The sequence below is a fragment of the Gossypium hirsutum genome, chromosome A10 (assembly GCF_007990345.1).
Source record: "Gossypium hirsutum isolate 1008001.06 chromosome A10, Gossypium_hirsutum_v2.1, whole genome shotgun sequence".
Lineage (NCBI taxonomy): Eukaryota > Viridiplantae > Streptophyta > Magnoliopsida > Malvales > Malvaceae > Gossypium > Gossypium hirsutum.
Genome location: NC_053433.1, coordinates 89,788,746 through 89,814,059, shown reverse-complemented (window position 1 = coordinate 89,814,059; position 25,314 = coordinate 89,788,746). Strand labels below are relative to the sequence as shown.

The window sequence follows — 25,314 nt, the reverse complement described above, 5'->3', positions numbered from 1 at the left end:
AAAGGAAGTGTTTAGATAATGGAAATGAAGGAAGAAGCTGAAGGACATGAAAACCAATCACAATCAACAATTTGGGAATCAAACCATGGTTTTGAAGAGAAGGTTATGAAATTGGACAAGAGAGTTCAAAATCTCGTGCACTCTGGACGCACCGGTTCTCCAAGGCTGCTGCTATTGGGGCATAGGCGCACTCAGAGTGAATTCGCAACTGTGGGACACAAACGTACCAATGGTTTCTAGAGATTGAAAACTCAGATGTAGAGGGCTTGGCGATGGGGTGACAATTTAAGGGATGAAAGGTATCGACCAAGCTTCAATCCTGAGGTTTTGGTAAACCAGAAATGCCAGTGGTACCAACTCCACTCCAAATCTATGGTATTTCATACCAAACTCTTCCACTTCTTTCTTTGCACATTTTCAAGTTTCCTCTAATCAAAGTAAGAGGAGCGATCGTGGGGAAAAGGGAGAAGGATGGGAAAGTAGTGATAAGGGGATGGAAAATGGTAGCTCTGTTAAGTATCTAACAGAAAATGGTAGCCTCGTTACGTCTATAACGAGAAATGGTTAATTGTGACTATTTTGTTATTTTTCAAAAGTTGAGTGACTGAATTGAAACTTGAGTGATTGTTTTGTCAGCTACCCCAAAGTTGAGTGATTGTTGGTGTAATTTAGCCTTATAAATATTCTGTCATTTTGCTAGTAGTTGTTCGTTCCAAAGGGCCCAAAGTTTAGCTACCATATACAATCCAACAATCCATTTTTCACTATGGCCGCCAATGATGACGTCAAAACCTTCACTACCTAAATTGCTAATAATAGATCCATCGATATTGACTTTCAAGAAATCAAATAGGGAAAGGGTTTATTTTTCATGGACAAAAGGGTGACATAGGATATATTTTAGCGGCTAGAGTTATGATGTCTAGGTTCGAGCCTTTGCCAAAGATTTTGTCGTTTCTTGCAATCTAAATTCCTCAAACAAAATAGATAAGGTTAGTTTTTCATTTCTTTTGAAAAGCGTTGTGAAGAAGTGCTTTAAATTTTTCAAAAAAAAAATTAGTTTAAGATTTAAGTATTTAATATTGCTGCCAAAATTTGTTTTTGAGAAATATAAACTCCATTTTGGTTATAATGTTGTAAAGTAAAAAATATGCATTTAAATGATGTTAAAGTTCATTAATAGTATGATATTTCAATAAAAATATAAGAAAATAATATCGTTAATATTTTGATATATGAAATATAATTTTTAAATTTTTAAGCAATTAATTTGAATTGTTTGTAAATTTTAATTTGAATATATAAACTATATTTTAAATATTAAAAAATTAATACAAATTCAAATATATAATGTTATATATTTGAAATAGAATAATTATATACCAATATAAATATTACATAAGATACATTAGATTATAAATGAGGGTTAAAATGTTATTTGACTCCAAAAATGATTTTTTCTAAACATAAACTAGAAATTTTAACTTTTGTGTTTAGGTTCAAAATTACTTTTCAAAAGAATTTTTTTTTCAAAAGAACCTTGTTCTTTATTACTTATAGGAAGCACTTTTCCAACATGGTAAAGAACCCACCCAAAGACGAGGTTCCATAGTGTGCACTAGAGTCAAAGTTTTTGAGATTATGTGGGCTTTGATCCAATAATTTAGAGATGAGAAAAACCTATTCAATTCGAAAAAATTGAATTTCGAGTTAATCGAACCGATTTATTCGAATTATTCGAGTCAAATCGAATATGTAATTTGAGTTTCGAGTTCGAATCAAGTTGAATTTTACTATTAGAATAGGTCAAATAATTTAAATAACAGATTGGTATAAATACCCTTTTGATCCCTGTCAAGTTTGAAAATGAGCAAATTAACCTCTCTCAAAAAAAAACTAAAAAATCGAGTTAGGATACTCGATTAACTCGAAATTTTTTCACTCGATTCAAATGAATTCAATCAAACACTCACCCCTACAATCAATAAAAGGGAGGCTGAATAAGTTGATGAAGGGGGGGAGCATTTTGGAGTTTTTCCATGTTACATTTCCAATAAAATATGACTTTTTAGAGTGTGACTATTGGGAAAGTTATTAAAAGTTTGTTGATTTTGCCTGTTAGATATTCATTTAATTTCAATTAAACAAACTTACTACTAGTTATAAAGACAAATATGGGATATCAAAAAGTATTTACATAGGTCAGAATTTCCTACATATATGAGGCTTTATTTAGAGAGTAATTCGCTATATAATCAATTAGTACAAGTTGTGATTTAAGTTCAGTTTACTCATATACTTTAATCTAGGTCACTCTCCCTCTAAATCTTTTCCCTTCAAACTATGCTACTTCTATCCCTCGCCCCTAATATTGTATAAAGGATACTCCAAACTAGAAAAACAAAATTATATTTTCATGATAATGAGCAAGGTCTAAGACTTATAATCTTAATTTTTAATTGGTTAATTGTAACACAATTTTAGTAAAAGATAGACTCTCATAAAAAAATATAGGGTAAACTAAGTTACATTTTTGTCATTGAATTTTAATTTATTACAAAATGGTCATTAATGTTATCGATTTGTAAGTAGTGAAGGAGAATTAGTCTTTAATGCAAGATCAAGATCCATGACTCTTGCAAGAATCATAAAACTCTCTTGCTATGATTTAAAGTTGGTGCCATTTGAGCTAATCCTGATAATAATTTTAACAAGTATAATAGTAATTGAATCAAATAAAATAAAACTCACATATAACTTTAAATATAAAACAAAATAATAATAAATTCAAATAAATATAAACTTATCTCATGATGCATTCTTTTTTAGTTTATCCAAAAATATATTATTCCAAACACGCTATATGGATTGGAATTGTTTACTTGAACTTGCTTGAATGAGAATTAACAATTTTCGAGGATACAAATGTTCTTGAATTCATATTGGTACAAGAAATTTCTACCTAGTTTCTACCTAGTTGATTCTTGATAGGCAAAAATTTTGAATATATCTATTTTATAACAACGTATGTTTAATATTTATGTAGTTTATCGATTTAATCTTAATTTAATTGGCAAGGATATTATTATCAATGCAGGAGGATGTGGGTTCGAGGGTGCTGAAACATATTATCTTCCTATTTATGGGTTAGAGAGGGACTATAAGTAATTTTAGATATTGTGTCAAAAAAATATATGATCAAAACTTATAATGAAATTATTAATATATATATATATATGGTTTCCCAAGCTGACATTTATTGGCAGCCAAATGAAATAAATATATTAATAAAAGTCTAAAAATATAATTTCAAGCTTTGTTTACTTGTAATGGATAGAGCATGATAAAATGTGTATTTCTTGTGTACATATCTTGAAAAAGGAATATATTTTATTATTACTACTATTTTGGAGTGCTTCAGAAGCAAAATTTCAACCAATAATATAATAAAACAATAGGAAGGAAATGATAAATAAAATTAACTTGCACGTTTTGAATTCCTACAACCAAACATTGGAGGCGAAAGTCAAGTCATTAGCATTTTTATTATCGTCATAGAAAGGCTTGTGTGTTAATTCAAATTATCAATACTTGAACTTTTTGACATATCAACAGATTAAGGTATTCTTCAATATATAATCTCACATTATTGATTCGAATTTATTATAACAAATATAAGAGTCACGTCTTACCGAATCATTAAAAATAAATTAATTTATTTTAATTTTTGAAATGTTTGGTTTATAAGTTTTATGGCTAATTGGGTATTATTGAATTGAATACCTGATCATAGTTAAGGTACATTGTTAAACGGAGTCAAGTGTGTCTAAGTAAAGAATTTGACTTTCAAGGAAACCATGAGACGAGCTCTTTCCACTGCAATTTTTTTTTCTTTTATCGAATTTCATGTTCCCATAATGCCAAGTTTGAGTTACTTATGTTGCATTTTTTTAGTGTAAGTATTCCATATAAAAGGATCAAGTTTTTAAAGGCTCGTTGGATAGTGCCAAAGCTTATATACTTTTTATCATTATGCCAAAGGTAGTATAGGCTATTCTCAAAGGTAGTATAGCTTGCTGTAGCGAGGATTGAATGTTGATATTTTTATATATTTTTTAAAATAACTTAATTGAAGTAATAAATTATTAAAAGTGATTTTTATTGTAATATTATTTTATTTTAAAATCTAAAAGGTTGTGTGTATATAACTTAAGTTAGGTTAATATTGATCGGCGTAAAGGGAGATTAATATTTAAAAAAACATATGTGTTATTGTGGTAATAAACAATGATGAATTATTGGCTTTTACATGCGAGTAATAAATCAATCCAAATGAAGATTTATTGGTTCACATGTTCTTATTGTTGGTATTTGATTATTACCCCAATATATCACTTACAAGTTAATATTTTGTCCAAAGATGAAATACTAATTGAGTGCCAAATACCCTGAGATAGGGTTTATCTCTATTTAATTTATTATTATTAAGGTTTGTTAGACAAAACACATTAGCGAACAAAAATAGTTAATTATATATAAACACATATAAAATAAAATATGAAAAAAATTATTTATAGTTAATTTATCAAATATGAAAATCAAATAAAACCATAATAAATAATTGAAATAAAGGCGAATTGAGATTTTACGAAACGTTGAAGCCTGTGAAACACGATTTCCTTAAGACAGATTCGGCCGCTCCTACGGTACTTGGAGTAACATTGGTCGAAAGTCTCCCAGGATACAACAATAGCAGTGATCGAAGTAGTAGCACCTCTACCATGATCAATCTAACGAACAATGCATTTTTCTATCACCGAAATATTTAAAAAACACAAAGGATGGAAAAAGAGATTTTTGAGAATAACAGAATTTTAGCAAGAGAAATTCTAAAAGAGTATGAAAGTGTACAAAAACCCTTCAGAATCATGGCCTTTTATAGGCATGGAAAGTGTTGGAATTTTGGAAAAAATATCCCCAAAATCTGCCACTAAATCAAAATTTTAAACAGATTTATTGGAATCAAATCAATAAGATAAGTTTCTATATATAAGCAGATTTTATCTGTGGAGGAAAAATAAATTTGTGTTAAGCTAAAATATTAGCAGGCTCATTTGGGCTCGACCGATCTGGACATTTCGCGTCGCCCACGTCGTGCGAGTGTGCCTAACCCCATCGGGTTTGGACCTGCAAGGTGAGCATTCTAACAAGCCTCTGCATCCAACAAGGCAGTGGCAATCCCTTGCAAATCAAATTGTGTCTAACTTGTGGTAATGATGAAGACCACATGATCATACTCTAGTGGAACTCCATTGAGAATAGCAAATTATTGCTCTTCCTGAAAAACCTTTTGACCACATCCAGCTAGACAATCACATAGATGCTTTATACCAGCCAAGTAATTAGACATACTCATTGTAACAGCCCGATTTAGGGCCAAAACGAAATAGTAGTTTCGAAACCATGAATCCGAGGTTGAAAGAAATTATTTTGATTAAGTTTTAGTGCTTATTTTATGATTTCATAATTGTGTGAAAATTTCGTTGCGAAATTTTATCGATTGGGTGTTTAATTTGATATTTAGGACTAAATTGAAATCGGTAAAAAAATGTGTGTTCTAGTTCATAAAGTACTTGATTGAAATGGGGGTTTTAAGTAGAGGTCCTTAAATGCAATTAGACCATTATACTTTATATGGACAAAAATTAGGACATGGATGGAATTTTAAGAAAGTTTAGTAGTAAAGGCATTTTGGTCATTTGTATATTAAATGAAATAAAATGGGAAAAATAACACAAAAATGTGTTCATCTTCATTCAAGCTTGGCCGAAACTTACATGTTCTCCATGGCTAGGGTTTTTCCCAAGATTTCAAGCTCAATAGTAAGTGAATTCAATCCCCGTTTTTAATGTTCTTTACATTTTTGAAATCCTCGTAGCTTGGTCTACCTATTTCTACCATTATTTCGAGTTAGGGTTTATGTTTAAAATTTTACCCATGAATGATATGCATGTATTTTTATGTTTGATGGTAGAATATGAATGTTTGAAGTTAGGAGAACGATCTTTTCTAAGCGATTTTTAGCGAAAATGAGCAAAACGGCATAATCGGTAAAAATACCTATTGTTCATAACTATGTGTTAGAGTGAGAATTTGATGTTGTCATAGAAGGGAAAAATGATCAGCATGTCATAAAACATAATAATAAGGGCTGAAATTAAATTTCCGAGCCTAGGGGCAAAATCATAATTTAGTAAAAGTTAGGGGGCAAAAATGTAATTTTTCCATAATGTGATTTTTGGATTGAAATAAATAGTATGAGTGTTAAATGAGCTAAATGTGTTGTTATAGATCAAGAAAAGCGTGGAATCGATCTCGAACGGGGGAAGGAAAAGGTTTTGGACTAAATTGCAAAATTTCTATATTTTGCACCGAGGTAAGTTTGTATGTAAATAATACATTAACTCCATTTACATTTTTATATTTCAGCCTATTATATGTATTTTAGCTAATTTTGAAGCATAAATCGACTATTGGAGGAATGGAAATAAGTAATAGAGAGAAAAATCCCGGTTGAACATTCGGAAAGATTGAATAATATAGATGGAGCGTAGCTAGGTCACATGTATGGTGCTGAGTGCACATCATGTGTACAAGAAAGCTACGAGATACTATGTAGTAGCTAGGTCTCATGTGTGATACGGGATGTATCCCATGTAGACAAGAGAGCTACGGGAGAGGATAAATGTAGCTAGGTCGCATGTGTGATTCCAAGTGAAGGACACCATGTAGACAAGAGAGCTACAAGATAAATTGGCTAGGTCACATGGGTGGTACTAAGTGTTCACCATGTGTACAAGAGAGCCGAATTATATGAAATATGATAGTGGGGCAGTGTGCTGAAACCATCAAGTATCGAGGATTGATCCGAATTGTTCAACGGGATAATTTTACGGTGGCATTGTAATCATGGACTTATACTTGTGATGTATTAAATGTGGTGAAAATGAATTGTGATATGTATACTAAGTGAGGTTAATACAAGGAAAGTGTGAAAGAGTGAATTTGCAATAATACTATTTTGGACAGTAGCAGTGACATGATTTTGAAAAATCACCAAAAATAGTATAAATTTAATTAGAGATTGAATAAGATATGAAATTAAATCTCAATGAGTCTATTTTCATATAAAAGAAACAGAGCAAGCAAAGGAACTCTATATTTTTAGATATTTATATTTGTGTGTGACTTGTTCAGATTGACTATGTGATCCCCTGTTCTGACTTTGATAAATCATTAAAAATTGTAAAAAAATAATTAAGAAATATAGTTTATATGTCTAGATTCCTTATTGAGTCTAGTTTTAAATGAAACATTTTTCATGGCTATTTGAATTGTGTACTGAGAGAAATTCAACTCGTAGTGAACAGAGGTCAGATCAGTCGAGCTGTATAACAGGGGAAACTTTAACTAATAAACTGTACTAATTGGCTGGACCAAAAATTCTATAAAAATATTTGTAAGAATTTATATGAGTATAGTTTCAGGAAAATTTTACGGATTTTAATTTCAAGTTTTGTAACTCAAGTTATGATTTATTTAGTGAACATGACGCAGGAGAGACAGCTCAATCAAAGTGGAGTAAATATTGAAATTAAAAGTAAATACACTTGAGTTAATGTGTAAACATATTAGATTCTTTAATTATTATTTATATACTTACTTACTAAGCTATATAAGCTTACCTTCTTTTCTCTCTTTTGTCTTATAGTGTCGTCCGGCATTGCTCGGGAGTTAAGGATCGTTGAAGATCTGCCACACTATCAATACTTTTGGGTATTTGAACTAAACATTTCTTTTGAATTATGGCATGTATAGTAGGCTTCGTTATTTTGTTACGTGTCATAATTGCCTAGGTTTAAAATATTGGTTACATTATTTAACCAAATTATTTTGTATAAGCCATTGAAGTTGGCTAATATTGTTCATGACATATGTTATAATGATACATTATCTATTTGGATGACATATTTCTATTTCGGTTTCGTTTAATGATATATATTATGATCTAGTAATACCTCGTACCCTGTTTCAATGTGGAACACGGGTAAGGGGCGTTACACTCATATCATTCTTACAATAGTTATGGAGTAAGGAACAATACTTCTTGGCCTTTGTTATCGACTAACTCCCAAAAATCCTATTCAACACAGACCACAACATAGATGCAAAAGAAGAATCACCAATTAATCTATTGTGCAAGGAGGGACTTATTGTAGATAAGAGCCACGCAAAAATTGCAGCATCCTGCTGCTCATACTGCACAAATGTAGGATTTTCAACTAACAATCTATCATCATTAGCAACTGTTGAAGGGGGGAACAACCACTATACCATCGAGATAACGCTGAAAAAGATGAGTCTTGACCACGAGCAGAACATGCTGCTTCCATGCTAAAAAGTTGCTATCATCAATCAAGGTAGCAACCTTTTGCAATGTGAAAGCAAAAGGATTCACCTCTGATACCATAACAGCAAATGACAGAAACTCACATAAAGAAACAAATCATTTTCTTTATCTTAATTAGCACAAGTCATTAGCACCCTTTTATATAGCATTGAGTAGTAACTATCATAATAGAGTAATAGCTACCTAGCTAACAACAAACTGACTTTAGCTAACTACTAACAGACTAACTAACTTGAAAAACCAGCTAACTGTCAATTGTTATCTAACAATGCACAGTGAACTTGTTAAGCTCACCCCCTCCTTATTCTCCATATTTACAAATAACGCATTAGGTTATAACGTGGACGCGACATTCGGAGGGCTTAAAATCGTTTTGATCTTATTATTAGAAAGTAATTTAAATTTTCTATTTAAAGTTTTTATTAATTTGGAATTGTACACTTTATTTGAATTGTGATATGAGACTTCGATTTTGGGTCTATTTAGCATGCATAGTATTTAATTGGAATTTAGGATATTGATGCATGGATTTAGAGTTAATTATGCATAAAATAATTCAAAATTTTCTTAATTAAACCCAAGTTGAATATCACTTTTGCGCTGCTAGATTATAAATAAATTTTGGAAAAATAAATAAATTGAAAATTAACTAAGTTTTCAAAAGTAGTCAGTGTTACAAGGAAAAAATTTTACTTAATCGATTTTGTTAACTTGTGAGTTTTTTGAAAATAGACTAAGTTTTTTTTTTAGATAAACCAATGTTTTAAAATGACTATTTTATAAATTTCGATAGCCTATTGGGCCATTTCAGTAGCCAATGTGATCTCTCAAATTAGGGTCTAACATCTAGGCCGAGTTGGCAAGGTTACAAGCCCCTACTTTTTTTTTCTTTTTTGCATTCAATTTAGTACTTGAACTGTCAAAATGCATCAAAAAGACCATTAAAGTTAATTGCCTTTAATTTTTTTTAGTTCAAGCCACCCCATGTCACAACTGCGGCATGAGATGTGGCAAAAAAAATTATAAAAAATAAAAATCAATTAAAATTATAAAAAAAAATTATTAAATTTTAATAAAAAATTATTAAAAATTATAAAAATCGTAAAAATTATAAAATTTTATAAAAATCATAAAAACTATAAAATGCATCAAAAAGACCATTTAACCATTAACTTTAATCGTTGACCGTTAAATTTAATGACCCCCAATTTTTTTAAGTTAAAGTCATCACATGTTGCAACACAACGTGACATGTAGCAAAAAATGATAAAAATAAAAATTAATAAAAGTTATAGAAAAATTAAAAAATATTTTTTTGGTTCGATAATTTATAATTTTTTACAAATTTTATATTTCTTTACATTTTTATAAATTTCTTATGAATTTATAAAATTTTATAATTTTTTTCTATATTTCTCTTTATTTTATATTTTTTTACGATTTTTATTAAATTCTCTAAATTTTAAATATTTTTTATTTTTTATAAAAATTTAATAACTTTTATAAATTTTATTGATTTTTATTTTTTATTAGTTTTTTCCACATGTCACGCCGTGGTTGTGACTAGTGGTGGCTTTAACTGAAAAAAGTTAGGGGCGGTTAACTTAAATAGTCAGATGTTAAAGTTAATGGTCAAATAGCCTTTTTGATACATTTTCACAGTTCAAGTACTAAATTGAATAAAAAAACACTAGTTTAATTGCCTTTTTTGAAAAAGTTTAAGTGTTTTTTTTATGCATTTTAAAAGTTCAACTACCTAATTGAGTGCAAAACAAATTTTTGAAAAAATTTAAGGCTTTTTACACCCTTAAGCAAAAAAAAATTACGAACATTTAATTTTTCAAAAGAAAAAATGTAAAAGAATTAATTGAATTTCCTTTTGTTAGATTGATAATGATTTTTTTTTAAAATTTTATAAATTGATTAAGAGATTATTGTGCATTCTATCTAATTTTTATTATTTGTTTATAATTTTTAAATCCAAAATAAACAGTATGCATCAATGGTCATCTAATTTAGTGACAAATCATTTACCAAATTAATTAAAAACTAAAATTATGCCAGTTAGTGGTTCAAAAATATTATGCCATTTAGAGTGAAATTTTATTTACTTTTACAAATATTAAATTATTTATATAATTTTATTATACATTATATTTTTAAAATTTGTATATTCTATTATTTTTAATAGTGTTCAGTTAATTTTTAACACTAACTTCTTAAAAATATAAACAAAAAGACTTTTCATTATCAATTTAACGGCGGATGATCAAAATAGAAATGAATTCAAATGTTAGTACCTAAATTGAAAACTTTTAAAGTTAGGTGACCAAAACAAAAACATGAGTATAGTTGGATGACCATTTGTAGTTTACCCAAAATTTAATTTCCCAAGTTTTTTAAAGTTATTGAATAAAATATTAAATTATTTATATAATTTTATTATACATTATATTTTTAAAATTTGTATATTCTATTATTTTTAATGGTGCTCAGTTAATTTTTAACACTAACTTCTTAAAAATATAAACAAAAAGACTTTTCATTATCAATCGGCAGATGATCAAAATAGAAATGAATTCAAATGTTAGTACCTAAATTGAAAACTTTTAAAGTTAAGTGACCAAAACAAAAACATGAGTATAGTTGGATGACCATTTGTAGTTTACCCAAAATTTAATTCCCAAGTTTTTTAAAGTTATTGAATAAAATATGAGATATATTTTTAAAAAAAATTTATCCAAATTACATAATTAATCTTTGAGAGTTATTTATATGTTGGTAGTCATCCAACTATTAGTAAATTTCTTTTTAGTCATCTAACTATGAAAAGTTATAAAATCAGCACCCATCAATTCAACTTTTTCGTTTTTGGTGGCCCAACTATTCGAATTTCTATTTTTTGATCACCGATGGATAAATTACTAATAGAAAAATAACTTGGCAGCTTTTAAAATTGACATAATAATAACTTTAGCCATTAACATTTATACATCGTGTCAATTTAATCTTAAATCCAGAAAAAATTAACCATCAACATTTACACATTGTGTAATTTGGTCTTCCATTTTACAGTTTTACTTTTATTTGTGACATTGAGGTTTAATTCTAAAAGAATGGTAAAATACGAAAATGGTTATCTTGGATATTTTAGTTTTTCTATTTTTGATATATTTTGGATTAAATTTAGTTAATAGATTTATTTTTATTTAAAATTTTTAGGTGAAAAGATTATAAAAAAAAAAGTAAAATTAAAAAATTTAAATTACACAATATTTAAATATTAAAGGTTATTTTTTTTGGAAATAAAGACTAAATTAAATATAAATATAAATATAAATATAAATATAAATACTAAAAATTTAAAATAACTATTATATGGATTTTAAAAGTCGCAACCTCAATCTTTGATCCCGTTTAAAACACAAAAAATTAGAAGCAAAATCGAATCATAGTAACTTTTGCTTGTCAAACATGATAACGAAGACTTTTCGTACCAAAAATTTTTTGGTTCAGACATAATTGTAGCCAAGTATCATCTTGTATACACCCTCTTTGAATAATATTGACATTGCTTTAAATATTTAAAAAAAAAACATTTAATGGGTGAAAGTATTTGATGAATTTAATGTTTACACTACGAAAAAAGTTAAATAAGATGGAATTCAAACATAATTAATATTTATTGTTTAAGAAATGACATATTTTTTTATTTATTATTCAACTCTAAATAAAATATTTTATTTATAAAAGCATAAAAAAATTTTAAAATATAATATTATTATATAGAAAATAACATTTTTAAAGAGCAAATGTTAACTTTATAAAAATTTAAGATCTGGTAATTTACTTGTTGTTAGTGTAAAAATAATGATAATTTTATTAAATTCATTTTAATTGTTAATCTAATAATGAAAAATTAATTTCATCAGCACTGGAAAACGAACTTTTCTTTTTTTGTATAAACACGCAATATTTTTTATTTTTCAAAAGGATAACAAACATTTTGAAATGTATACAATCAAACAATTCCTACATCAGAATAATCGAAGCGGTAAGCCACACGCAAACCAACATATCAACTTCGCCTTAGTGCTATAAAAACCAAGGCTTAGTTTTCCTTTGCCAATTCATTCATTTATAATCCCTCATGCAAAAGCACAAAATGAAGTCTAATATCCCAATCCCTCTTCTCTTCCTTTCTATTCTCTTCTCTTTTTCATGGGCAGCTTTGGGTCTCACTCACCAACAACAACACCACAGCTTCCTCCAATGCCTTAACCGGCATTCTGGCGACGCCAACTCCATCTCCACTGTCATTTATACTCAAACCAACTCTTCATTCTCATCTGTATTAGAGTTTTCCCTTCGGAATGCTCGGTTTTCTACGCCCAATACCCTCAAACCTCTAGTCATCGTTACGCCATCCCATGTTTCCCATATCCAAGCGACCATTAATTGCTCCAGAACTCACGGTTTGCAGATTAGAATACGGAGCGGTGGTCATGATTACGAAGGTCTTTCTTACGTTTCTCAAGTTCCCTTCGTTATCATTGATTTGATTAACTTACGATCCATTGATGTTGATGCGGAAAATAAGACCGCATGGATTCAAACCGGTGCCACGATAGGTGAATTATATTACAGAATTGCAGAGAAAAGCTCAACGCTTGCTTTCCCAGCTGGTATTTGCCCCACTGTGGGTGTTGGTGGTCATTTTAGCGGCGGAGGTTATGGCATGTTGATGCGCAAATATGGCCTTGCTGCCGATCAAATAATCGATGCACAATTGGTTGATGTTAATGGCAAGTTTCTTGATAAAAACTCCATGGGGGAAGATCTGTTTTGGGCCATTCGAGGCGGTGGCGCTGCCAGTTTCGGAGTCGTCGTTGCATGGAAAGTAAAGTTAGTTCCCGTTCCATCAACTCTGACTGTATTTACGGTGAATAGAACACTGAAAGAGAACGGAACAATGCTTGTTCACAAATGGCAATCTGTCGCACCCAAGATCCATGAAGATTTGTATATCAGACTCTTCTTGAGAGCGGTGAATTCAAGCCAGCAAGAAGGGAAAAGAACAATACAAGCTTCCTTCGTTTCCTTGTACCTTGGTAGAGCTGATGAACTAGTTGATTTGATACAAGAAAGCTTTCCAGAGCTTGGAATAGTAAAAGAAGACTGCATAGAAATGAGCTGGATCCAAAGTATCATGTACTTTCCCAGTGATATCCCAGAAGATGCACCCTTAGAAATTTTGCTCAACAGGACAGGTTCTGCAGGCATCTTTAAAGGGAAATCGGATTACGTTACACAGACGATTCCTGAAACTGCATTAGAAGGCCTTTGGCAAAGGTTTTACGAAGACGAAACCGAATCATTGGAGATCCTCTTCAGCCCTTACGGTGGCAACATGGATGATATTCCGGAGACGGAGACGCCTTACTCTCACAGGGCAGGGATTTTATTCAACATTCATTATGTAGTGGGATGGAGCGAAGAAGACGCTTCCGAATCTCAGAGGTATATAAATTTCATGAGAAGGCTTTATAGGTACATGGAACCCTATGTTTCGAAATCCCCCAGACGAGCTTACATGAACTACAGGGACCTGGACCTTGGAACTAATAACAACGGGCCATACACGAGCTATAAACAAGCCAGCAAATGGGGTCTTCCATATTTCGACAAAAACTTCAACAGATTGATTCATGTGAAGACTTTGGTTGATCCCACAAATTTCTTTAGACACCAACAAAGTATCCCTTCTCTTTCACGTGGCTAAACAAGATAACATGGTTTGTGGCTAAAGTATATATACACATATATAATAGTGGGATATTCAATAAATAGGATTTTAGGTTTATGCAGTGAAATAAATAAGTTATGGGTGTATTTAAAAATGTAGGATCTGACTATACGTATTCGCCCAAGTTGTACTTATTGGAGTTTCCTTCAGGAACATTCATTATCTGTACCTTTTATACGAATTCATTGTTTATTATTATGTTATTTTTGTAGTTTCCCAAATAAATTTCATTACTAACATAAATCTTTATGGTTTACACAGTTTTAATATCATTTTTTTTTTATTCTTACAATATATAAACAAAAACTAATAGGAAGTAAGCATGTCATCCTCAACTGATAGGGTACTTACTCAACACTCTTTAGTTCTCATGGTTTCCTCTATTCTCTTCAAAACTCTTGATAAAAATAAGAAATAAGAGACAAAATCTTAATTGAAAATAATACTGAATTTATTGAAAGTTCAGCCCTCGACAATGTTTTATATATGTTACATTAAGTATATTATCCGAAGGAATTGGAAAGAATTACAACACATGTAACTTTAATCTTTATAATTTTATTCATTTTTCATGACATTTTCATATGACAATTTTGAAAATGTCACAAAAAAAAAGGAGTTATGAAAAATCATAGAAAAACGTTAAGCATAGACCGTAACTAAAGGTCTTTGTTAAGCTATGAAATTGTCACAAAAAAATGAACTTATTACTGACAATTTTGAAGAAGAATGAAAAACATTAGGAAAAATGTAATATTCCCTTACTTTTATAAACGTCACAAATTTATCTATTTTGTAACGTTTAAAAAATATCATGAAAAAATGAACCAAAAACATCGCAAAATGATTACTTTTATTTTTGGATCTAAAGTAACTATATAGTTAGTTACAAGAACACCACGTGTAATATTAACTTTTGTGATGCTTATATTTCGAATTAAATGAAACAAAAGGAATAAAAGTAGCATCATAGAAAACATTATTTTCAGACATTTATATTTCATATTAAAAGATAGAAAAAGTAATATTAAAAGTCATCAAATGTCCTAATGTAAATAGAGCAAAAAATAGTACAAAAACATAAAGTCAACTGTATGGGAAGTTAATATCAAGTACTAAGTTCAAGCATTAAAACATAAAGTCACAAAATAGAAAATGAAAGACGTAGCTAAAACTAACATTAATAATAGGTGTGATATAAGTGACTAAAGATGCAATAGTGAAGGGTATCAACAAAACTGCAGCTAAGAGTCACATTAGTAACTCTAACATTAGATTGATGGGAGGAGTAGTCATCAATAGTTAGCAGCGGTAGAGGCATAATTGCTCCTTTAGCATGAACGCCTTCAGTCTGTGACCATGGCACAATCAAACCCAAAAAGGACACTACCAATCATGCACTACAGGAAAATAGGGTTTTAGCGGCGTTTTTAGCAGCGTCTTAGCAAAAACACCGCTAAAAACAGAGCAATAGTAGCGTTTTTGGTAAAATGCCGCTAAAAACTAGAGTAATAGTGACGTTTGTGGTCAAAACGCCGCTAAAAGTTATATAACCCCTAAAACCCTAAACCCTCAAAGAATCATAAATACTAATCTATAACCCCTAAACCCTAAAAACCATAAACACTAAACTATAACCCCTAAAACCTTAAACACCAAAAAACATCATATGGATGTTGATGTGTATATACATAGATATTAATGTAAAAGCTTATGTTCATAGTAAATTCTGGAAGCAATACTTAATATTGATTAAATTTATTTTGGGGTTTAGGGTTTAATATTTAAGGTTTAAGGTCTATGGTTTAGGGTTTTATGGTTTAAGGTTTAATGGCCATGGGTATATAGTATGTTAATCTCAAGTGAATCATATTCAATAATTAAATCCTAAACCATATAATTAATATATATTTAGGGGCATAAGCAGGGGGTTGAAAGGGTCTCTGCTCCTCCAAAAATGAAAAATTTTCCATTTCAGTTTTTTGAAATTTTTAAAAATTTTAAAGGTAAAATCGCACTTCATCCCATTGAATAGTGGAAAATTTTTGATTTAATCATTTCAAAATTATAAAAATATATGTTAAACTTTAATCGTTTAAAGTTTAGATGATAGGGGGTAAGGGTTAAAGGTTAAGGGGAAGAAGTTTAGGGTTTATGTTTTATGGCTTAGGGTTTAGGGGTTAAGAGTTAAGGGTTTACGAGTTATGGGGTTTAGGGTTTATGGTTTAAGATTTAAATGTGTATGGGTTTAGGGTTAAGGGTTAAAGGTTAAGTGTTAGGGGTTTAGGGTTTAGGGTAATTAGTGTAAAAAATATATGTTAAAAATTTGAAATACTATTATTTAAAATAATTTTAAAGATTTTTTAGGTATATGACTGATTGTTTTTTAATCTATATATTAAATAATTTCAAATTTTAAAGAATTAAAATTTAAAAAAAAATTAAGATTTCAAATTTTATCTAATTCTTTTAAATATTAGTTAAATTTTAAAAAATTATTTATTTAAATAAAAAAATTAAAATACTATTATTTAAAATAATTTTAAAGTTTTTTGGGTATTAAGTGATTGTTTTTAATTTATATGTTTTTAATTTATATATTAAATAGTATTAATTTTAAAAGGCATTAGCGGCGTTTATTTAGAAAACGCCACAAAAGGCTTGCAATAGGTGCGTTTTTAAATAAAACGGTGTCATTTTATTGGATTTGTTAGTGGCGTTTTGTGTAAAACGCTGCAATAGGTGCGTTTTTAGCGACGCTAGGGTATAAACGCCGCTAAAGGTGATTTCGTTTAAAACAAAACGGCGACATTTTGTTGGTGCACGTTGAATGATATTTTGATTAAAAAATGGGAAACCACATTTCAATCTCTATTCTCTAAGATTCAATATTCAAATTATATATTATCATGTAATGTTTTAATCAAAAATTTAATAATATTAACTATTTGGATTAATTAATAATATTATAAAAATATATAGACTAAATGATATTAAAAATTAAAGTATATGCAAAAAAATCTGAAATTTAATTATATTAGAGAGACCAAATTAAAATTTAACCATTTTAGTAAATAATAATAATAATAATAATAATAATAAAAGAGAAAAAAAAAGAAAGAAAAAAATTATTGGGCTGCATACTTAGTGGTGTTTTTTAAAAACGCCACAAAAGATATGAATTACCGTCGTTTTCATAAAAAAACACCACAAACATCTCTTAATAGATTGAAAACGGCATCGTTTTTTGGAGCCCCAAATTCCCTTTACTTTCCCCAATTCAGATTACCCCCAAACGTCTGGTTCTCAAACCTTGAATTTCCAAATCCCCTAAAATTTCCCCCAATTCGATATCCTCAAATCGGTTTCCCAAAATCCCCAAATCAAAATACCTTTGATTTTCGCCGAAGTCCCTTTGATTCTCTTTTTTTTTTTTCATTTTCATTTTCATTTATCATTGGAAGAAAATAAAAGAGGAAAAAAAATGTTCTGATAAACTTGAAAAAGAGATGGAAAAATCGTTGAAGTTGGCGTCCTCCGATGAAGAACTGTACAATGCTTCGAGTTCATCGAAGAAGAGCGAATGAACGCTCATGTCAACGGCGAAGAAGACGGTGAGGAGGAGATTGAAGATGTTGCTCGTTCTGCCGACGCCTCCGACAAAGATGATGACGTCGTCCCTGAAGAAAACGCCGATGATGCTGATGATGTAGTTTTAGGATTCTGACACTCTTTTTTCTTTCTCCTTTTACTTTGGTTTCGAATTTTTACGATTTTGGCTTTCGGACTTAGCTATTTGTTTTTACGGTTTGCTGTTGATCATAAAAAATTATTTCTAAGCTTTTAGTTTTCATGTTTTAGTATATATTTTGCTTCTAGGGTTTTAGTAAGTTGTTGGAAAGCTTAATTTGCACTTTATTGTTTATTGTTTAGGATGAGTCTAGTGGGGCTGATCTAGAAATTAGTAAGCGAGAGAAGGACAGGCTCAAAGAAATGCAGAAACTAAAAAAGCAGAAGATTCAGGAAATACTGGATACTCAAAATGCTGCCAGTGACGCTGAGTATTCTGGGGAAAAGATTTTATTTTGTTCATCTTAAGTGTAATTTATGGTTTGCTAAGTTTGGTTGAATGACAGAATAATAAGGGAAAGGAGCGGTTGAAGTATCTTTTGTAGCATACAGAGTTGTTTGCTCATTTTGCTCAAGGTGACCCAAATTCAATTCTTTTCATGTAAGGTGTAGGTGCACGTTGTCCCTGCTCACATGTTTAGGAAAGTCATTAGTATCACCAAATCCCATTGCAAACTGGGGCTTACTGGTACTCTATTGTTTTTTGCTTTGATGCATCTCTAGCTCTCAGCTACCTCTTACATGTGAATATTTAAAATAAAATATCTAAATCCTTTTTTGTAGCCACACTTGTGAGAGAGGATGAAAGAATTATAGATTTGAACTTCCTTATTGGTCCCAAATTGTATTAAGCAAATTGGCTGGATCTAGTAAAAGGAGGGTTCATAGCAAATGTTCAGTGCGCTGAAGTTTGGATAAGATAATTGTCTTTGCTGACAATCTTTTTACACTGGTTGAGTATGCAATGAAGCTACGCAGTGATGTAAATTTCTAACTTCATATGATCTTCCAATGATGTAAATTAAAAATAATTTTTAATTGATATTTTTATTTTTATTTTCATATTTTTATGTTACCTTTAAATTTAAAAATTAAAAAAATACAACTTGAATAAATTTAGAAAAAGAAACTATATACTTAAATCTAAAATATTAAAATCTTGAAGCTTTCTATTTTAGCTAAAATTTTATTAGCTTTTTATATGATTTTTACAGTTTCTTTTTTGTATAAAGTTTGGTCTTCTAAAAATCTTTCCTGTCTCAAACTCAACAGGTAGTCAATAAGCACTAAAACTGATTTTTCACAGTTTTCTTCTTCTATTTCAGGTATGTTTAGCTTCTCTTTTACCCTTTTTTTTTTATTTTCTGTAATCTTTTGCTACTTTGGGTCTCCTGTAATATAAACTTCTTCCTTTTCTTTCTTTTTTTGCAGCATTTTCAACAGCTACGTACCATGGGTTTCAACAGGTATGTCTTACTTTTTCATAATCTACTTGCATAATGTAATTTATATCTTTTAGTTTGCCTGTCTGTCCTGATATCTTGATTTAACTTGTGCACTTAATAGCATTGGATATCGATATTTTATTTGAAAGGGCCAACTAAAATTATATATTTTTCTATTTTTGTTTCTGGTATTTCTTCAAAATTGTATATATAAAAGATATATGCAAACAATATATCAATTAAAAAATAAAAATCTCATGAAATGCATTAGTTTTAGCTATTCATAAATTTCAAATCTATTATCAATTTATTCTTCATTATGAAATCTCAATAAGCAAAAGTATCTGGTTTTAAGTTTTGTAAAAAGAAAAGTTTTTCATAAGCTGTTAAGATAAGCTGATTTATCTAGCACTAAACAGAGACATCAAAAAGAACATCTGAATTTTGAGAAAAAAACAGAACTTTTAAGATATTCATATGAAGGCAAGAATATATGTATATATATTTCAAAAAAAGGTTCTTAACCAAAAAATTGGCTTTGTAAAGGCTGTTGATAAGTGGTAACTCAAATGATTAAGTAGGAACATTGAAAACAATCACAAAGATATTTAAAAGATTGAAATATATAAGAGAAGTTATTTTGAGAAACTAGGAAGTCAAAATTTTCTTTTCTTATCGTTGTATGGTTATGAGTTTAATATATGTTGCAAGCTTACTAATCTTTTATTTGTAAATAAAGATCAGTGGATTCATGAATAGATTAACAACAATTGACATTTTTTCCTATATGCTGACACTCAAACTCTTTTGACATTTTTTCAAACCAGTACTCTCCAAGCTTCACCATTGATTCATGCTTGTTCATGAGTAATTGAGTATATAAACTTTCTTTAATTTACGGCTTTTTGTTCAAGTCTAATTTTCGTTGTATATAAACATTATTTATATCTACTTTATTTTATATATTGGTCCTGTTCCATGGTCATCCTCTTTATTCATTATAGGCTCCTTACAATCTCATTTAAATATCTCACTTTGAATACTCCATTTTCTTATTGATTTTGTAGATCGGTTCTCTAATCCTTTTTTCGGGTGTAGCGTTGTTTATACGTTTGGATTATCTTGGAACGAGTTATCAAGTTTCTGCACAAACGCAAATCCATTAGGTGCCTATCAAGTTTCATATCCATCAATTTACAATCCATTCAGCTGAGTTACAATTTACAAATTATTTATATTCATCAATTAAATAACAGCCAAAAATTGACTGCTGTAAGGGATAAGTTCTGAACTTTAAAGTAATATATTTCCTTACGGAATTAACAGCCAAAAATTATTTAATTTCATGCTTGAAGTTGATTAAACCATGCTGTAAATGCAAAACATTTATATGTTGTTCACATGCTAAATTAACCATTAGTGAGCTTAAAATTGATCTATTCGAATGTGTTAAATTCATTGTTCAATGTGATGTTATTTATGCCAATGTATTGAGTACATTAAGTTGTGCAATTTGATGTTATATGTGGCGTTAATGTTGACTTGTTAATTGCATATTTTATTATTAATCTGATTTAGGGTTCTGAATTTAGAAGACCCTTATCTTAAGATAAGTTAACTGGAATCTGATTCTGTTATTTTGGTTGGTTCTTGCCTTCATATGTTATACATTAACTTTTGTTTCTTTTTTCTTAGGTTTGAGTTTTTATTGGATGCATGGTCCAGGATTAGCTGAATTTATGCATAGTGACGACTTGTTTGAGCTAACTGCTGATCTTAAAGTGTGCATTCTATCATTATTTTGTTCTATTTGTATTTTGTTAGATTTCTGATGTAGTATGATAAGTGTGGTATTTTGTTTGATTGTTATTGATAAGCTTTCTGTTTGGTGGGATATATATTTATATCATAGATATTATTCTTCTTCTCAATATTTTGATAATGAATTTTAATTTTTTTATATTTTTCATGACTTTTATAATATTTTATAATATTTTATTTTTTTAAAATTTTATGACCTTTAGCGGCGTTTTTGAGAAAAGTGTCACTAAAGGTCATGATCTTTAGTGGTGTTTTTTCCAAAGGTCACGGTCTTTAGCGACATTTGTGGGGAAAGTGTCGCTAAAGGTCATGATCTTTAGCTGCGTTTGTGGGAAAAGCGTCGTTAAAGGTCATGACTTTTAGCGGCATTTGTGGGAAAAGCGCCGCTAAAGGTTATGACTTTTAACGGCGTTTGTGGGGAAAGCGCCATTAAAGGTCATGACCTTTAGCGGTGTTTTTTTAGATAAACGCCGCAAACTTTAGCAGCGTTTCCTATAGTTGCGTTTTTTACGGCGTTTTGCTGTAGTGATGAAAGTTAGCCAAGAAGCGGCAGTAGAGGAGATCTGTTGGCCACAAAGTGGCCTTAGCCACCAAATGGGAAGGTTTGGCGCGACAAAACCCAAGAACAAAAGAACAAGTGAACTCTGACCATCGAGGAGCCCAAGTGTTGAAGACAACATCCAAGAAGAAGATTAAAGGCTTGCTGAAAAGAAGTCAAAACTTGAAGAAGAAGAAGAAGAAAAAGAAGAAAAATCACCACACAGAAGTGTAAAGAAGCCTCTGTAACACCCTATACCTGACTTGATCGTCAAGTCCGAGCTACAAGGTGCCACATTTGCTGCTGAAGAAACTACGATTAAAATATACTCGATTAACACCCTTTAACATGAAAATGCAGGTAATTTAAGCATATGATATGATATATAATTATTATCGGGTCTTATACGAGCTTACGAAAGCTCCAATGCTAACCTGAGATCGAGATAGGACCAAATTGTAAAGAATTTAAAATATCAAGTTAACGTTGCGACTTTCGGGGCTCTTCGTTGCAAGGTGACAACTAACTTGGGCTCGTCGCTTCGTAGCCTGGAGTTCTGATCTCGTCGCGACAACACTCGCACGACATCATAACGTCACATATTGTTTTTACAATTTCTAAATGAACCTAAGCATGCATGATCAACCAAAGCATATACCAACACTTAATTTTTCAGCTAAACATACATTCCCAATAGGTTCAATATTAAATCACAATACCCTCATACATATAAACATTCTCTTCCCTTTATCAATTTCTTCAAATCACCTAAGTAAACTTCATTAACTAATATAAGTCACATGACATAAGAATACATGTATATATTTATACATCACGATTCACTCAAGTTGCCATTACATGCTTTATACATTAGCCAAAATTTGTGACCATCTAAGTTTCATGAATCAAACATATATTACCTTCATAATACCAAATCCAACATCTAAAAATTCATAAATATCATACTATATCAAAATGACTCAACCTAGGTACATGTAAAACTTAGAACAAAATAGAATTTCTATAAACTTTGCTGATTCAGGGATCAATTGTTGGATGTTGAATCAATTACTCGAACTACCAGTATCTACTTTACCTGGGCACAAAGAAAAACAAACTATTTGCTAAGCAAATACGCTCAGTGGTAAAGGTTGGGAAAAAATCCAATTTAAAAATGGTTTTCTTGCACAACGGAAAATTAAAATTTTGAAAATCGACCCAATTTGTGATATTTATAGAAATAAACCTTAACCAAATACGCACCTACATTTTCTGATAAGTGGGTCCTTGATGTTTTTCGGCTTTCAACCAAATGATCTTCTATACTATTCTCGTACCACGAACTGCTTCAAGTGTGGCCCGAACCAATTGAACCAAAATACAGAACTAGAAAAAAAATTCTTTTGGGAATGAAAACAGAAATTCTCTCTTCTTAAAAAGAAACTAGAAAAATTATTATTTTAAAAACTATGTTTATAGGTTGATAATACAATCTCCCTATTTTTTGGAAGAATAACAATCTTTCAAAAATTGTGGTGTCATCTATTTATAGGAAGAGAAGATAGAACCTTTGTAAAGTTGTAGAGGTTTATTTTAAATAGAAAAACAACATCCTACTTAGAGTAGGAGAGGGCTGAATGACTCACCATTATATTTCTACTAGGGTTGGCACCCCTTTCATGTTATATGATGATGGGTTTTGGGCCTCTCTCACATTGGGTCCAATTACGAGTACTTCTTGTGCCTTTTTTACCCAGTACTCTGTAATGTGATCTAACCCGATTCAAATTTTCTATTTTCTAAAATGAACTTTAATATTTACATATTAAATAACTTTTTCATCTCAATTTTACCCTAGTAATTTTTTTTACAATTTTACCCCCAGCAAAATTTTGATGATTTTACCCTCAGTAAAATTTCGAGAAAATTCATTCAATATGTCACAACTCAACATGTTCACTATGACTGAATGATTTATTTTCACTTTAGGGCTTCAAAACAGTTCAAAAATATAAACTCATTCTTTCATCATTTTTTAAGTAATCCTATATAGTATTGCAGTTTTCCATTTCCATTTCCATTTTCATTTTCATTTTCATTTCCATTTCCATGTTTGGAAACCTACATTCATTTCCAAAAGATTTCATTTCTCCATTTTGGAGAAAACCATAATCATTCCTGAATGTTTCTCATTTCTTTTCTTCTATATTCATTCTACTCATTTCTAATCAAACACGCAATTCATTTATGGTTTCAACGAGTTAACGGAGAGACCGATTGGACATATGTAGTTAAGGATCAAATGATTTATAATTAAGTTCCATCTTTTTCCTATTAATTATAAACTCATTTAGTCACGAAGTCATTCCACTATAGTATCGTAACTCAGCTCTCCTCAATGAAATACCATTATGAAAGAAACTACTTAGTGCTCGTCCAATGACCTTGTCATAAATATGTTACCCTCATATGATATCATTGATCTCTTTGGGATAATATACATTTTTTAATATGATCCTATTTTATCTCATAATAACCATTACATCTTCCTTCATGAAAAGTCAAGCACTATCAAATAATGATCAAGTCATCCATCACAAAGATTGACAACCCGTAGCCATGTTTACTTTTCATCAACCATGTAATGTTAATGAGAAGATTACCTATGTTTTGGGTTATGAATTCCACTATTGTGAATGACACTACATACTATAAAAGTCATACACCCAATTCACTAGCTTTTGGTTCCTCATCTATTTGAACTCAGGTTTTTACTTATATCAAAGTGTACGAGTCACGCATACATAATCCGCCATCCACTCAGGATTTAGGTCTGCTACACTATGAATGTCACAAGTGAATAAATCCATAAATGGATTCAGGATCTATTCTGCTTAGGTCATGTCTGATGTACTATCAATCCAGTTAGTCACATCTATGTCTCTATCTTTAGGGAGTCATCTGCTCCGATGCCCAAAACAATGCATCTTCCTAATTGGACTTGATAGACGAATATTAGTCTTTCAATCGGTTTGCTCATTTTCAATTAAACTAAAGACATGTTTAGGTTTGTCTATTAATATAGTACTTTTATACTAACAAAAACCCATCGCCCATCTTTATGGTTCGCCTATATCAGTCAAGTGCCTCGCCAGATCATCGACCTCACCTATGTTATCCACGATCTACTTGCCTGAGAAGTAACAGAGGAGTGGGTGAGTTCAGGAAGAACTCAATGAATAATTAGAATTCATTAGATTATGCCTTAAAAACAACATTTTAAAATACTAAAAAACTTTATTTTTGAAAACATTTCGCGTGCTGGGTTCGCAGGTGAGGATGCGAAACCCAGTTCGCATCGGTAAACCTTATTTTTATGAAACCAGTTTTTAAAAAAAAATTTCTTAGAAATCCTTTCTTTTAAATACTTTATTTTAAAAGGGACTTGTATTAAATCTTACGAGGCTATATTACTTTTCAAAAACAAAACCAAATATGAGTTTATAAAAGAGTCGCGAGACCATCTCACACATAACAGATTTCATGAGCAAAGTCAGTCTTAGCTCGCGCAACTGATTTATCAAATAGAAGAAATGTCTTATTG

At 30.3% G+C, this 25,314-nt stretch overlaps 2 protein-coding genes across 5 annotated transcripts; both read left to right on the top strand.

Moving 5' to 3' along the window:
• The first annotated feature begins 12,593 nt into the window (after window positions 1-12,593).
• Window positions 12,594-14,479, top strand: LOC107896867 (berberine bridge enzyme-like 18). Its single transcript, XM_016822163.2, has one exon. The coding sequence runs from the start codon at window positions 12,621-12,623 to the stop codon at window positions 14,250-14,252; it is 1,632 nt and encodes a 543-aa protein (XP_016677652.1). The 5' UTR covers window positions 12,594-12,620; the 3' UTR covers window positions 14,253-14,479.
• Window positions 14,480-17,507: 3,028 nt separating this feature from the next.
• On the top strand, window positions 17,508-21,314 carry LOC107896866 (ISWI chromatin-remodeling complex ATPase CHR17). 4 transcript variants are annotated; one of them, XR_005903356.1, is made up of 7 exons: window positions 17,530-17,985; window positions 18,210-18,594; window positions 18,690-18,888; window positions 19,179-19,231; window positions 19,338-19,372; window positions 20,419-20,517; window positions 21,047-21,314. XR_005903356.1 is itself a non-coding variant. In XM_041078927.1 (2 exons), the coding sequence occupies exons 1-2, from the start codon at window positions 17,860-17,862 to the stop codon at window positions 18,372-18,374; spliced, it is 291 nt and encodes a 96-aa protein (XP_040934861.1). In that variant the 5' UTR covers window positions 17,524-17,859; the 3' UTR covers window positions 18,375-18,441. The 4 variants fall into 4 exon arrangements, 1 of the variants encoding a protein (XP_040934861.1); XR_005903355.1 differs by having other exon boundaries at window positions 20,419-21,314; XR_005903357.1 differs by having other exon boundaries at window positions 17,508-18,594; window positions 18,690-19,231.
• The last annotated feature ends 4,000 nt before the right edge of the window (window positions 21,315-25,314 follow it).

Coding starts and splice junctions, on each gene's coding strand:
- LOC107896867 (XM_016822163.2), top strand. CDS start 12,621: ATGCAAAAGCACAAAATGAAGTCTAATATCCCAATCCCTCTTCTCTTC.
- LOC107896866 (XM_041078927.1), top strand. CDS start 17,860: ATGAACGCTCATGTCAACGGCGAAGAAGACGGTGAGGAGGAGATTGAA. Junction 17,986..18,209: donor ACGCCGATGATGCTGATGAT/GTAGTTTTAGGA, acceptor TTTATTGTTTAG/GATGAGTCTAGTGGGGCTGA.